This window comes from Eutrigla gurnardus (genome assembly GCF_963514095.1).
Source record: "Eutrigla gurnardus genome assembly, chromosome: 21".
NCBI classification, from domain to species: domain Eukaryota; kingdom Metazoa; phylum Chordata; class Actinopteri; order Perciformes; family Triglidae; genus Eutrigla; species Eutrigla gurnardus.
In genome coordinates, this window is record NC_139932.1 from 19,041,712 (window position 1) to 19,054,224 (window position 12,513).

Here is a 12,513-nt window from a genome sequence, read left to right on the forward strand (position 1 = left end):
CACACACACACACACACACACACACACACACACACACACACACAGACACACACACACACACAGACACACACACACACACACACACACACACACACAGGCCCCGGGTTGCTTCTCAATGTTGCATGAAGTGTCCGTCCATGATGGCGACTCCGGGCCAGATCTCCTCCTGTCACTGTTATAATGGGATTGTAATTGGATCTTTCCTAACGGAGAGACAGGGAGGAGAGGAGACAGGAGACAGGGAGGACATGAGACAGGGAGGACAGGAGACAGGGAGGACATGAGACAGGGAGGAGAGGAGACAGGGAGGACAGGGAGGACATGAGACAGGGAGGAGAGGAGACAGGGAGGACAGGGAGGACAGGAGACAGGGAGGACATGAGACAGGAGACAGGGAGGACAGGAGACAGGGAGGACATGAGACAGGAGACAGGGAGGACATGAGACAGGGATGACAGGAGACAGGGAGGACATGAGACAGGAGACAGGGGGGACATGAGACAGGGAGGACATGAGACAGGAGACAGGGAGGACATGAGACAGGGAGGACATGAGACAGGAGACAGGGAGGACATGAGACAGGGAGGAGAGGAGACAGGGAGGACATGAGACAGGAGACAGGGAGGACAGGAGACAGGGAGGACATGAGACAGGGGAGACAGTTGAATGTAACTGACAGCAGCTCCTCATTCCTTGGCTCCTTTTTTCTCACCTCCTTCTAGATCATCTACGCCTCATCGATTTCTAATTCCGGGCCGCGGAGAGAGTCTGATGTGGGGGTCAGAGGTTAAGAGCACATGGCATCACCTCGACCTCACACAACCTTCACTCCTATTCGCTCTGCAAAGACAAAAACCTCAATCATAGCAGACTGTCGAGGTCATCGGGATAATTGAGGTCACGTCTTGAGAAGATTCCTTTGAATGCAGACGGCGAGTCGTCTTTAAATGACCCAGACTTTGTCTTTGGTGGAAATCTAGACATCCTGTTCAAATCAAATAATTATTAAATGAAGTGTAGAAAAAGACCAAAGAAATAATGCAGAGAATGAAATGTATACTGTCTGTCCAATTGATTATTTTTTAACTTTTTATAGTTATTCAGGGAAAACTGTTTGTTTTCAACACTGCCCGCCTCATAATCCAGTAAATAAACACTGAGCCGGAACCACAGAAGTGACTGGGAGCCTTTCCAACCTCCCCATCTGCCCCGTTAGCCCCGCTCACTGTCATCACAGTAGAAAACCCGGAGCAGCAGCTTCCGTATGAGATCCGCCGGCTCATCCTTCAGACTCCTGAAAGCACCTTAGCACCCAGAAAGGCAGCGTGACTCCGGTTAATTAGCCGTTCCTGTGGATAGGCGCTAGCTCCACGAGCTAACGGAGAGGCCTGGTTGTTGCTTTCCTGTTCATGGCCTGACATTTCTGCCTCGGTGACGTCAGTAAAGAATAACGTATCTGCTCTTTGAGGCTGGGAGAGCTGCGTGTGGTGCTGGCTGTCGTCGTGATCGGTCATCGTTTCCCCGTGGAGACGTTGTGTGGCGTCCGATTAACCGCTGCATGTCAGATGTCCTCCTCGCTTCTCGTATGGTGTGTGTGTGTGTGTCTCAGTAAATCATGTAAACTGTGTGTTTCTTCCAGGAGAGGATCCCGAGACGAGACGGATGAGGACGGTGAAGAACATCGCTGACCTGCGGCAGAACCTGGAAGATACCATGTCCAGTCTACGGGGGACGCAGATCAGCCACAGGTAGGCACAGCGGTGGTACTTCCTGTTTCTTAGGAGCGGCGACTGATTGATTGTAGTCTTAAAGATACCAGAGTTAAGTCATCCCCCGTTCAGATCCCAGATGGCCCGATCCATCCATCCAGTCCTGAACCCGCCTCCCTGTCGAGGCTGCACACATTACAGTAATTCACTCCTACATCACACAGCCCGTCTGCTGTCGTCTACTTCTACGCTGGCGGGCTTTTTTTACTCATGAAGTCTGAAATGAGCTCCGGCCGATCAGAATCCCTTTTTTATACATGTTTAAATTGAACCTCGGATGACTCGTGTCGAGCTTCTCGGTGTCATTAAACTGAGACAGCACTTCATTATGTCTACTTTTATCCTGGCATTAGATGAGTGTGTTGTGTCTGACCACTGCGAGAAAGTTTTGCCCGGTCGGCTTCAAAGTTTCGACCCCCTTCCCCCCGCGTCTGGCTCGCCGCAGGAAGCAGCTTCAATCGCCGTTTCATAAACAAATCAAATGCAGAGAAACCCGATTCGGCTGCCAGCCGTTATTTTAAGACACCTTTTAAAAGTTCACTTCCTGTCCGAACAATAAGGAAAGTTGCATGGCTGTATTTGAACTAAAACTTGCTGCCATCTGTGTGCTAGCAGCTCACTGTGCCTGAAATATGCTGATAATAGATTTAAAGAATGTAGGAGCCACTAGTGAAGGAGAAGAAAGCAATGAAGAATGGTACGATCCCACCGGAGAGCTGCAGCCCAAAAACAAAACACACACAAAAGCCTCACCGCTGGAAAACCACCAGTCAGCTCCACCTCTTAATGGCGCTCCCTCTGTTGCCGTGGCGCCCTCTCCTCCACGTCTCCTGGATTTAATTAAAAGCGGGCGTCGCCTCCCCTCCCTCCACCGGCTGGCACACGTGTGATGACATTCAGGTAGCTGATGGACAACCTGCATCATGGAGAGGCGGCGTGGACGCTCTTAACGGCGTGGAGGGACAGAATGATAACCATCGGTTCCTGTCAGCTCCCGAGGCGGCGGCGGCGGCGGCGCCCTCCTCCTCCTCGCCTCCCTCCTTCTCCCTCAGTCTATTATTCTGTGTTTTTGCCCCATTTGCAGAGGAAGATGGTGGCCAGGCTGCAGACAGCCATGACAGATGGCCTGTCCGTGTGTGTGTGTGTGTGTGTGTGTGTGTGTGTGTGTGTGTGTGTGTGTGTGTGTTGTTTTTTCCCTCAGTCTCAGCCAGGCGCGATCAATACAGCGCCGTCGTCTCACCATCACGTTTAATCTGAGGAGTTCTCAGACGACGGGTCTCATTCACATGCATCAGACACACAGCGGTGTGTGTGTGTGTGTGTCTGTGTGTGTGTGTGTGTGTGTGTGTGTGTGTGTCTGTCTGTGTGTGTGTGTGTGTCTGTGTGTGTGTGTGTGTGTGGTGTGTGTGTGTGTCTGTGTGTCTGTGTGTGTGTGTGTGTGGTGTGTGTGTCTGTGTGTCTGTGTGTGTGTGTGTGTGTGTGTGTGTGTGTGTCTGTGTGTGTGTGTCTGTGTGTCTGTGTGTGTGTGTGTGTGTGTGTGTGTGTGTGTGTGTGTGTGTGTGTCTTCATCTCTCCCCTGGAGAAGAAGTGGCTGTAATCGCCATGACGATGATTGAAGCACCTTCAGTAATTAAACGTGGCCGTAATCATCTTCGGGATCCTCCCTCTGCACCGGTCTGGGTCCGGAGATCTGGTCCACGAGCAAGGCAGCAGACACCATAGGTCCATCTTCCTCCAAGGGTCACTGCAATTTAAATAAAGTCATCACAAAAACATGACATCATAGCATTGTTTTTACCACAACAACGTGCCTATGATGCTGTTGTTGCATCACATTTGAGTAGCTTCCTGTAAAGCCTTAAAGACAGATGTTTCCCACCTGCTGTCTCATGGTTAAACCCCAACCCTCCTATAAAGACTTTAACGTGCCTAACATTCAGATCAAACTCAGTAAAGGGCACTTCTCTTTGAAGTGACCTCGCCGGTTCGATGCCGCACACCGTCCTCTAGAGATCCAACTCCGTGTTTGGACCCGTACAGAAGATCTGTATCGATCCAAAAGCACTTTCACTTCCTTCCGCTGTGTTTTTTAGTTCTTCTATCCAGACAATGAAAGATGGTATTGATCGGCGTTTGAAGGGAAAAAAGAAGCGCTGTCGTCTTGAAGGACGAGCCCCTCTCTGGGGGTCTCAGTCTGCCGGGGCCCTGAGGGATCCCGGTCTAGTCCCCACAGGGGTTCAACAACCGCCAGATGACTTTTTGAACACAATAGATCCGCTCTCGAGGGTTTGTTTGTTTGGAGTAAAACAGGGCAGAAATGATTAATTTCCTATTTAAACGTACATTTAGCCTCGATACCAAGCGGTTTGCGACCGCACGGTGAAAGTGAAGCTAAGCTAGCAGAAAGATTGCGAGTTCTCGTTCAGTAACGACGTTTGAAAGCCGCCGCCGCTCGAGAGCGAGCAGTCGGAGCGGTGACAGCGTTCAGCTGGAGGAGAGCCATGCGAGGCGCTTCTTGACAAGATGAGTTTTCAGTCTGTGATGGAAGATGGGAAGTGACTTCAGTGTGTGTGTGTGTGTGTGTGTGTGTGTGTGTGTGTGTGTGTGTGTGTGTGTGTGTGTGTGTGTGTGAGAGGATAATGGTTGTGTTGGCGGATCCACATTGAAGATGTGCTCCGTGATGGCAGCGAGCAATTGCTTTGATTTGCTCTCAATCTAGTCGGGTTTTTACATCTGCCGGCAGCGATGTCGTCCTTGCTGCTACACACACACACACACACACACACACACACACACACACACACACACACACACACACACACACACACACACACACACACACACACAGCGTTTTTCTTCCATAAAACCTGGTCATGAAGCCGCTGACTTACTGAGCGCTCATAACAAAATCTTAAAAGCCACTGAATGTCAAAAAGAAGCGGAAGAAGTTCTGAAAGGTTGCGTTATTTCTAAAAGACTTCAGGGGCAAAAAGAAGTCTGATTTTATAGAAGTGGCTTCATTCTCTTTATTTATTTAATTTATAACTATTAGCTTTCTTCATCTTTATTGTGTTTCTATTGTGTTTTATCTTGTTGTGCAGCACTTTGGAAACCCTGTGTTTGTTAAAATCCTGCTACATAAATAAAGTGGATTGGATCTTATACTTCTTATTATACTTACTTTTGATGGATTTACCTTGTTTCAGAGTGCATTCACAAATTAAAAGTATTAAAAGTATCCTGGCAAAACTTCTGCCTGCGTGTTTCCCAAATAAAAAAAAGAAAAGATAAGTTAAGAACAGGTGGAAAATATAATGTTGTCACTTGTTCTCAAAGGTGATATTTGAAATTCAGAGCATATCTTATTGCCTTCACTCTGTTCTCAACATGGAGACGGTTGAGCCGGCGGTACGCAGCTAACGGTGCTGACGTAGCTAAACAGTTTAGATCCTAAATGTTTTCCTCCTCGTTCTAAAAATAAATACTGTGTCTAATAATAAAGTGCGTGACCTTTAGGAGTCTTTGCGTTGCTGCAGAAACACATTTTTGAAGTTCAGCAGACGAAGCTCTGCGAGGAATCGGCGTTTAACTGTTAAACTCTCATTATGAGCAGCAGTGGGAGAAAGTAGCCGTGTATTTATAGTCGGCCTGGCTCAGCAGTAACCAATCCCCTGCTGTCAACACGGCTTCATCTCCGACTGAGCTCTTGGCTAAACAAAACACTCTCCCTCTGTTCGGATTTATTTCCGTTTCGCTTCTGCTCCGTACTAGATAGCGTAACGAAGCAACGGCCTTCAACGGGGCTTTATGGGAAATGTGGTCTTTATTTTGGGAAGATCCACACGTGCGTGCTAAATAGTAACAAAGTAACAACGAATTGATGTTACTTCCTTGATTTCATGTTCATATGTGGAAGCTTGGATGTGTGAAATCTCTTCTTCTTCTTCTTCTTCTTCTCAGATAAACTGATTTTTGGCAGCTACATTGTTAAATGACGGTTCAATTATTTTAATTTCTAAACCCGGGGGGGAGGGCAAATTGATTTCTGTCTTTTTGCATATGTTTCGTGTGCGATCGTTTGTCAGATAAGCAGTTGTAATATTTTTGGTCTTTAATTCGGTTCGTCTGCACCCTGACATGGCACCCGCGGGTGTCATCATCCGGGTTTTCGTGTGCATTGATCTCGGGAGGTGTTGACGGAGATGTGTTGTGAATGTGGCTGGCATCGCCGGGTCACAGCCTTCTGCCCCTTCTCACACACACACACACACACACACACACACACACACACACACACTCCTCTAGGTGTGAGACTGCTTTAAGGTGTCATTGCTTTCGTCGCCCCCACATATCCAGCTCCTGTCCTCCACTTCACCCGCATCACCAGCTTCCTTCCCCTTAAGGCGGTATTGGAGCAGATGTGCAGTAAATTGCGTGGCAGACGATAAACATTCTACTGTTTAGCAGCTAGAAAGATCATCTATTAAAATGCAAATCATATCCTTCTGTTGTGTTTTACATCCACACCAACACACTGTATCCTGTTAGACTCCACATATACAGGGTCGCCCATAAAGTTGGAATCATTTTCAAATGTCTTGTCTTTTATAGCACCAAACAAAGGTTGTGCATGAATTAATTTCACCTGGTGATTGGGACACATAAAAAGTGATGACCGATACATTTAAATAGGAATAAACGGAGGATATTCCAACTTTACGGGCGTATACAATACATACAGCGCAGAGAGAGTTCATGACAAACCGGAGCAGCTTTGAGGTTTCTTCTCTCCTCGTGTGAACGTCGTGCACTTCACCCTTTCTCCCAGCAGAGGGAGCTCACGCTAGCTGCCATCACTCACAGTCCTGCACCAAGGTGTTGGTGGGACTATTCTTCCTCGTGTGATTAAAATAAGAGTTGACGTGTGGTCCTTGTGGACGTTGTTAGAGGTCTAATGCAGGAGTGAGAGGATGGTGAGTTAAATTCCTCATCTTCTTTTATCTGCTCTCCCTCTCACACACTTCATTCTGCTGTTCATATGCTAATGCCGATACAACAATTTAGACAAACCTGATCTGAAATGACAAGTCAATAAGGATCTGCAGGGCTTCTATTACCAACTTGTTTTTTAATTCCGCCTCACATTTGCTTCCCATGCAAATGAACCTGATCCCCATGGTGTTGTTGTGTTGCCTTTCCAAAGCGTTTATGAACGACGCTCGCTGGTCGGATGGAAGCGCTGCTGCTGTCTCTTTGATGGTCTGACATGTGTTCTCATGGGAGCGTCGGCTTCCTCCTCGCCTCCCCCGCCTTTAACCAGCACACTGGAAGAGACAGCAGTTTAGGAAGGTCACACACACACACACACAGAGCACAGTTAGAAGCATGAGATTTGAAGGGGGGGTCACCTGATGGAGACAGCTCCCTCTTTAAAATCTGACGTCTTTCCACCTGACTGATTTCCCCTTCACACCAGAGTGCGCCTGTATGATGGTTGCTTTATGATTTTGGTGTATTTAAAGGTACATTTCCCTCTTTAATTACAGTTATTAACCCGTCGTACATGAACTCGCTGATAATCCAGTAAATCTTTGCTCCGTCACGTCAAGAATGAACCCTTAACTTCCTGTCTCCGTCTCCACAGTACGCTGGAAACGACCTTCGACACCACGGTGACCACCGAGGTCAACGGGCGGAGCCTGCCAGCCCTCACCACACGCTCCTCCCCCATGGCCTGGCGCCTGGGCCAATCGCAAACCCCGCGCCTCCAGGCGGGCGACGCCCCCTCGCTGCCCAGCAGCTACGCCTCCGCCGCGCCCAGGGCGAGCACCACAAGCGCCGGCACCACCACGGGCCGCTACAGCGGGCACTCGGACCCTTCCAGGTTTGTGTACAGCGCCCCCCTGAGGCGAGCGGCGGCGGTGGGGACGCGGGGGGCGGAGCAGGGGGAGAAGGGAGGAGGAGGAGGGCTGGAAGGAGGGAAGCAGATGGAGATGGCGGGGTACATGAGTGATGGGGACATCCTAGGGAGGAACGGCCGGATGGATGATCTCACCAGCGGGTAGGATGGCGTAAAGCTACGCATGTTAGCCTCCTCTGACTAATCCCATAATAACACGGTTATTATTAACATTTATAAGAACAGACTTACATTCAATACTCACCTAAACTTGTTTGTCCTTGCTGTGTCTCTGCTTGTCCACTAACAACCTAATACATGTAGACTAAGAGAAGCTACTAAACCTTCGTTTTTCATTTTGCTGAAGAGCCTTTTGTGTTAAAATCAGACACACACTGCATATTAAGAAAACACGCAAAGTAAAGATCTGTTTTTTTGCTTTTTTATGCATTAAACACATCACTTATACAGTTTAAAACAGAGGTCCGGGACCCCTAGTGGGTCCGCAGAGTTACTGCAGGGAGGTCCCCGAAATGATTTGATCCCAAACTTTTTTCTTCCAAAAATTGAAATATGTCCAAAAATCACACCTTAACATGAATGCAGCCTTTATTAAGAGCAAATATCAATCTTCCTGTTTGTTTAAAAAAAATCGAATTAAAACTGTCAACAAATATTATTTTAATGGCTTAGCATTATATACATCCATCATTACAAAGTCCTGTTATACACGGCACTATAGGCTGCACTACACATTATTATTGGTTCATAAGGAACACTTCTATATATGATATGTAATAGCAATAATAATCATATGTAAAACATTGTGTGAGATCGGTGAACGTGTCACTCCATCATGTATAATAACTAAAACAGGACTTTTAGAGGCCGGTTATGTTTTTCATCATCAGTAGGAGTGTAGATATATATATATATATATATATAAAACGTCGTAGTGCTGTGTATTCATTCAATCACCAAGGCCGTCCTTCTTTAATACAAACACACGAGGCCTTCACGGGTCTGCTGCGCCTTGAAAAGTGAAGCTTGAGGCCACTCGATACAGATGACAGATTACCTGAATGACACAAAACGCCGTGTGTGTGTGTGTGTGTGTGTATGTGTGTGTGTGTGTGTGTGTGTGTGTGTGTGTGTGTGTGTGTGTGTGTGTGTGTGTGTGTGTGTGTGTGTGACCTTCATTCTGAATCACTCGATGGCAATAAAACGTGAAAAAACACTTGTTTCAAATCACACACACACTTAAATTCCCCCCAAAAGATGTCGGGGTTTCGAGGGAAGTCGAGGAGGATTTAAGACGACGTCGGGAGGGGAAGGTGATTAGCTGAATTATTAGCTTAATTAGCTCAACAGTAATGATCCCCATGTCTTATCAGCCGTGTCTGATAGCTTTCTGGCAGTAGCCTCGAATCTTAGGACACACACACACACATATACAGTATATATATATATATATTTGCAACAGCTTAAACAGTGCTCATCCATCAAGTCATTGTATTTTCTCTGCTGGATTAGTTTAATTAATCTGTTGGGCTTTATTCGTTAAATAAAAAGCAGCAGAAACACTGAATAACTCTGACTTTTGATGCCAAACGGATGCTGGACACATCCAGTCCAGTCCGTATCTCTGCATCCCACACACTTCCAGCCTTCACACTCTGTTCCAGCGTCTCCTCCCTCTAACCAACCGCCCTCCCACAGATACCTCACAGACGGCGGCCTCCATCTGTACTCGCGGACCGCCGGCCGGGCCTCGGACGCCGTGGCTTCCTCCCGAGACGCGTCCCAGCGAGGGAGCAAGGAGATGCAGGGAGACGTGGACAGGTGAGGATGCCCGTCTGTCAATCAGAGCCGCTCGCTCCACTGAGCCGCATCGGAGCGCCCGGGGCTCTAATCGAGGTTTTCCGACGCGCCGGATACCTGGAAACGCCTGGAAACATGCTGATTTTTATACAGTGTGTACCAGGCGGCGTTCAGGTTTCATGCTCACGTCCTCTAAAAAGCCATATGAATGGAGACGATGTCATCATCCCACCTCACAACTATGCAAACAGATACATTTAATCCACCGTCACGGCCTCCAAGCAATTAAATCAATTAATCAGTGGCTCAAATTGGAGACCTCAACATGAAAGAAGGACGTTTTAACAGGTTTTATTAACTAAACATTATTTAATGAAACCATAACTGAAATACAATATAAATACTTCACTGAATAAAGAAGTCAGCAAACCAAAAAGGACCTGGAGACGCTGGACAAACCAAAGCAACATGGAGGGGCGACCAGATTATAGATGACCAAATTATAAACTGAAAACTTAAGATTCTGGATCTGATGAGGGGGTTTAGGCACAGCACAGTGATTGGATGAATGGCTGAGTGAGTGAGTGATGTCATGGCCACACGCAACATCCACATGTAGAGGAAATAATAAAATAGTGGTGAGGTGACGGTCGGGGCTGCATCCTTCTGCATCAAAGCCGACAGGAGGTGAGACAGGAGGAGAGACAGGTTATTGATTCAAAGCTGTCGTGCGGCGACGGCCATCAGAGAGGCTGCTGGGAATCCAACGATGCAGTGACATTTCCCAGCGTCGCACACCGACTTGTGCCAGGATTTGAGTGTTTGGAGGAGTGGGAGGCATGGAGAAGCACATCAGAAACGGCTCTCAAAGAGGACGATGTGGCGTTTTGTTTTCATGCTTTCACGCCGTGACGGGCCGTTAGAGACACTCGGCTCCGGTTTCACGGATCCACTTCAAGGTGGTGTGTTTAATCCAGACGATCCTCCTGTTTTCTGGTGGACGTGCTCCAGCTAACAAGTCGGCCAGAGTCCAATCAAACCTGTGATCCTCAGAAACAGACCTGCCCGGAGGTGCAGGACAGGCCATCAGCCCGCTTCCTGTCTCACACCCGTCTGCCTGTCAGAATAACACGTCTGAACCCCGTGGACCGCCTCGTAGTCCTGCATTTATATCTGCGTATTTGAATATTCTGCCTACAGTCCCTCACCTTGCCTTCGACAGTAATCCCAGCCAGAAATTGCAGCTTTTCACAGCTAAAGTCTGTGTTAGCGGATATATTAAGAGGAAATATATGGATGTCTGCTTCCCCTGAAGACGCCTGCAGGCATCAGACTGCAGATAGGATCAGGATGTGAACGCTAGAACCCTTCCTTCCTTCCTTCCTTCCTTCCTTCCTTTTCCATTTTCCCCTGATAAAACTATTTGAATGTAAAACACACAAAAGTACACATGACTTTATTGCTTCCTGCCTCTCTGACGTGTGATTGTCAGAGGCTTTAGATGTGCCTCTCCCTGATTGGTCCCTCCTTTATCCCGAAGCATTCGTCCTCTCTCCTCCCGGCTTGAGGTGAAACGAGCAGCGGATAAGAGTTCAAACAATCTGTTTCGCTGACTTTGAGAACTTTTTATCCGCTCGAATGCACACACTGACTTTTTAAAAATGTATTATTATTATTATGATTTCTCCTGCACCCTGGTCACAGGAAACCAGCATGCATCAGAGTCATGGCGGCTGTATTTTGGCTCCCATAACAAACAGTTAGTGTGCAGACTGATTATAGTTTATCTTCAATCATTTTCTGATGAAGGTTTTTCTTCTAGTTAAATCATCAAATTATTTAAAGAATCCACATATAGGAAAGGAGGTTACCATGGAAACTCGAGGAGCTTTCAGAAAGTCTCGATTCTTGATTTGGCTGCTTGACAAACTGTAACGACCCTCAGGAAGTTAGATTTAGGTAAAAAGCCTCTTTGTTGAGAAGAAGACTCCCGATCTGACCCATGGAGATGCTCTACCCAGAATGCAGCGGGCTTAAAAACCACATGCTGGCTCTCTGAATGAGCATCAGTGTTGTGACGGCGAGCAACACTGACCAGGCTGGTTATTATCTCTCCTTGGCAGCGAGGACGGGTCACGATTCATGACTCAGCATTTCTCTTCTTCCTCCTCTTGGAATGAGCAGTACTTGGTCCTCCCAGTCCTCCCAGCACACTGGCAGTGGTAGAGAGGCGTCCTGGGTCGGTCTGTGTACTCACAGCGATCTCCCACGAGCCTCGTTATGCTTCCTCTCCGTCCGTGACGCCACCGGGGGCGGCTTCATCCCGAGCCAGCGGACCCCGGAGGACAAACGGGTCTGGATGAGTCATCGGATGGAGGCTCACGGCCGGACTCGGACTCATGTGGGTCCGGGACCTGACAGTGTGCTGCACTCAAGCGTACAGGAGATACGTACAGGTCTCAGCCTATAAGGAGGTGTGGTGGTTTGCATGGAAACTGGGATTGATGGCTTTTTACCATCAGCTTTGCTTCTGTTTACACTAAGAATCAGGGTTGGTACGGTGCTGGAAATCCTTGAAAACACTTGAATGTTAGTGTGGTGTTTTCAAGGTTTGAAAAGTGCTTGGATGTAGAATAAAGGTCTTGAAATGTGTGTTGTATGTGATGACATCTATGATAGAACAGAGAAAAGAAGATCTCCATATTTGAGGGACTGAAAACAGCATTTTCTGACATTTCTGCATGAAAAATGACTTTTGATGATGAACAGATGATGAAAATAGTTGGTGATTATATTTCTGTGGATCTGTTAGTGGAATTAGTTTTCCTTTCATTTGTGGTCCTTCTGTAAAAAGCTGTCTCCAAACATCATGTTGGTTGTTTAGAGGACAATAACATCTCATTTAATGTGATGAACAAGTGACATAATAAGTAGACTGAATACTGACCATTGGATTGATACAAATATGGAGTTTACCACAGCTGGAAGGGGCTGGAAAAGCATGGAAAAGCACCTTGAAAAGTG

General features: G+C 47.4%; 2 protein-coding genes across 7 annotated transcripts in view; one reads left to right on the plus strand and one right to left on the minus strand.

The window, feature by feature from the left end:
* Positions 1–12,513, plus strand: part of nav3 (neuron navigator 3) — a 209,790-nt gene that overhangs the window by 158,623 nt on the left and 38,654 nt on the right. For 5 of the 6 annotated variants that reach the window (XM_084039402.1, XM_084039398.1, XM_084039399.1 and 2 more), the window contains 3 exons: positions 1,640–1,748; positions 7,414–7,830; positions 9,388–9,510. In XM_084039402.1, the coding sequence (XP_083895528.1) occupies positions 1,640–1,748; positions 7,414–7,830; positions 9,388–9,510 (649 nt within the window). The remainder of the gene's footprint in view (positions 1–1,639; positions 1,749–7,413; positions 7,831–9,387; positions 9,511–12,513) is intronic. The other variant, XM_084039401.1, reaches the window with a different exon arrangement.
* Positions 1–12,513, minus strand: part of LOC311032187 (uncharacterized protein) — a gene marked incomplete at its 3' end in the record, with an annotated part of 228,111 nt that overhangs the window by 88,177 nt on the left and 127,421 nt on the right. The window lies entirely within an intron of this gene.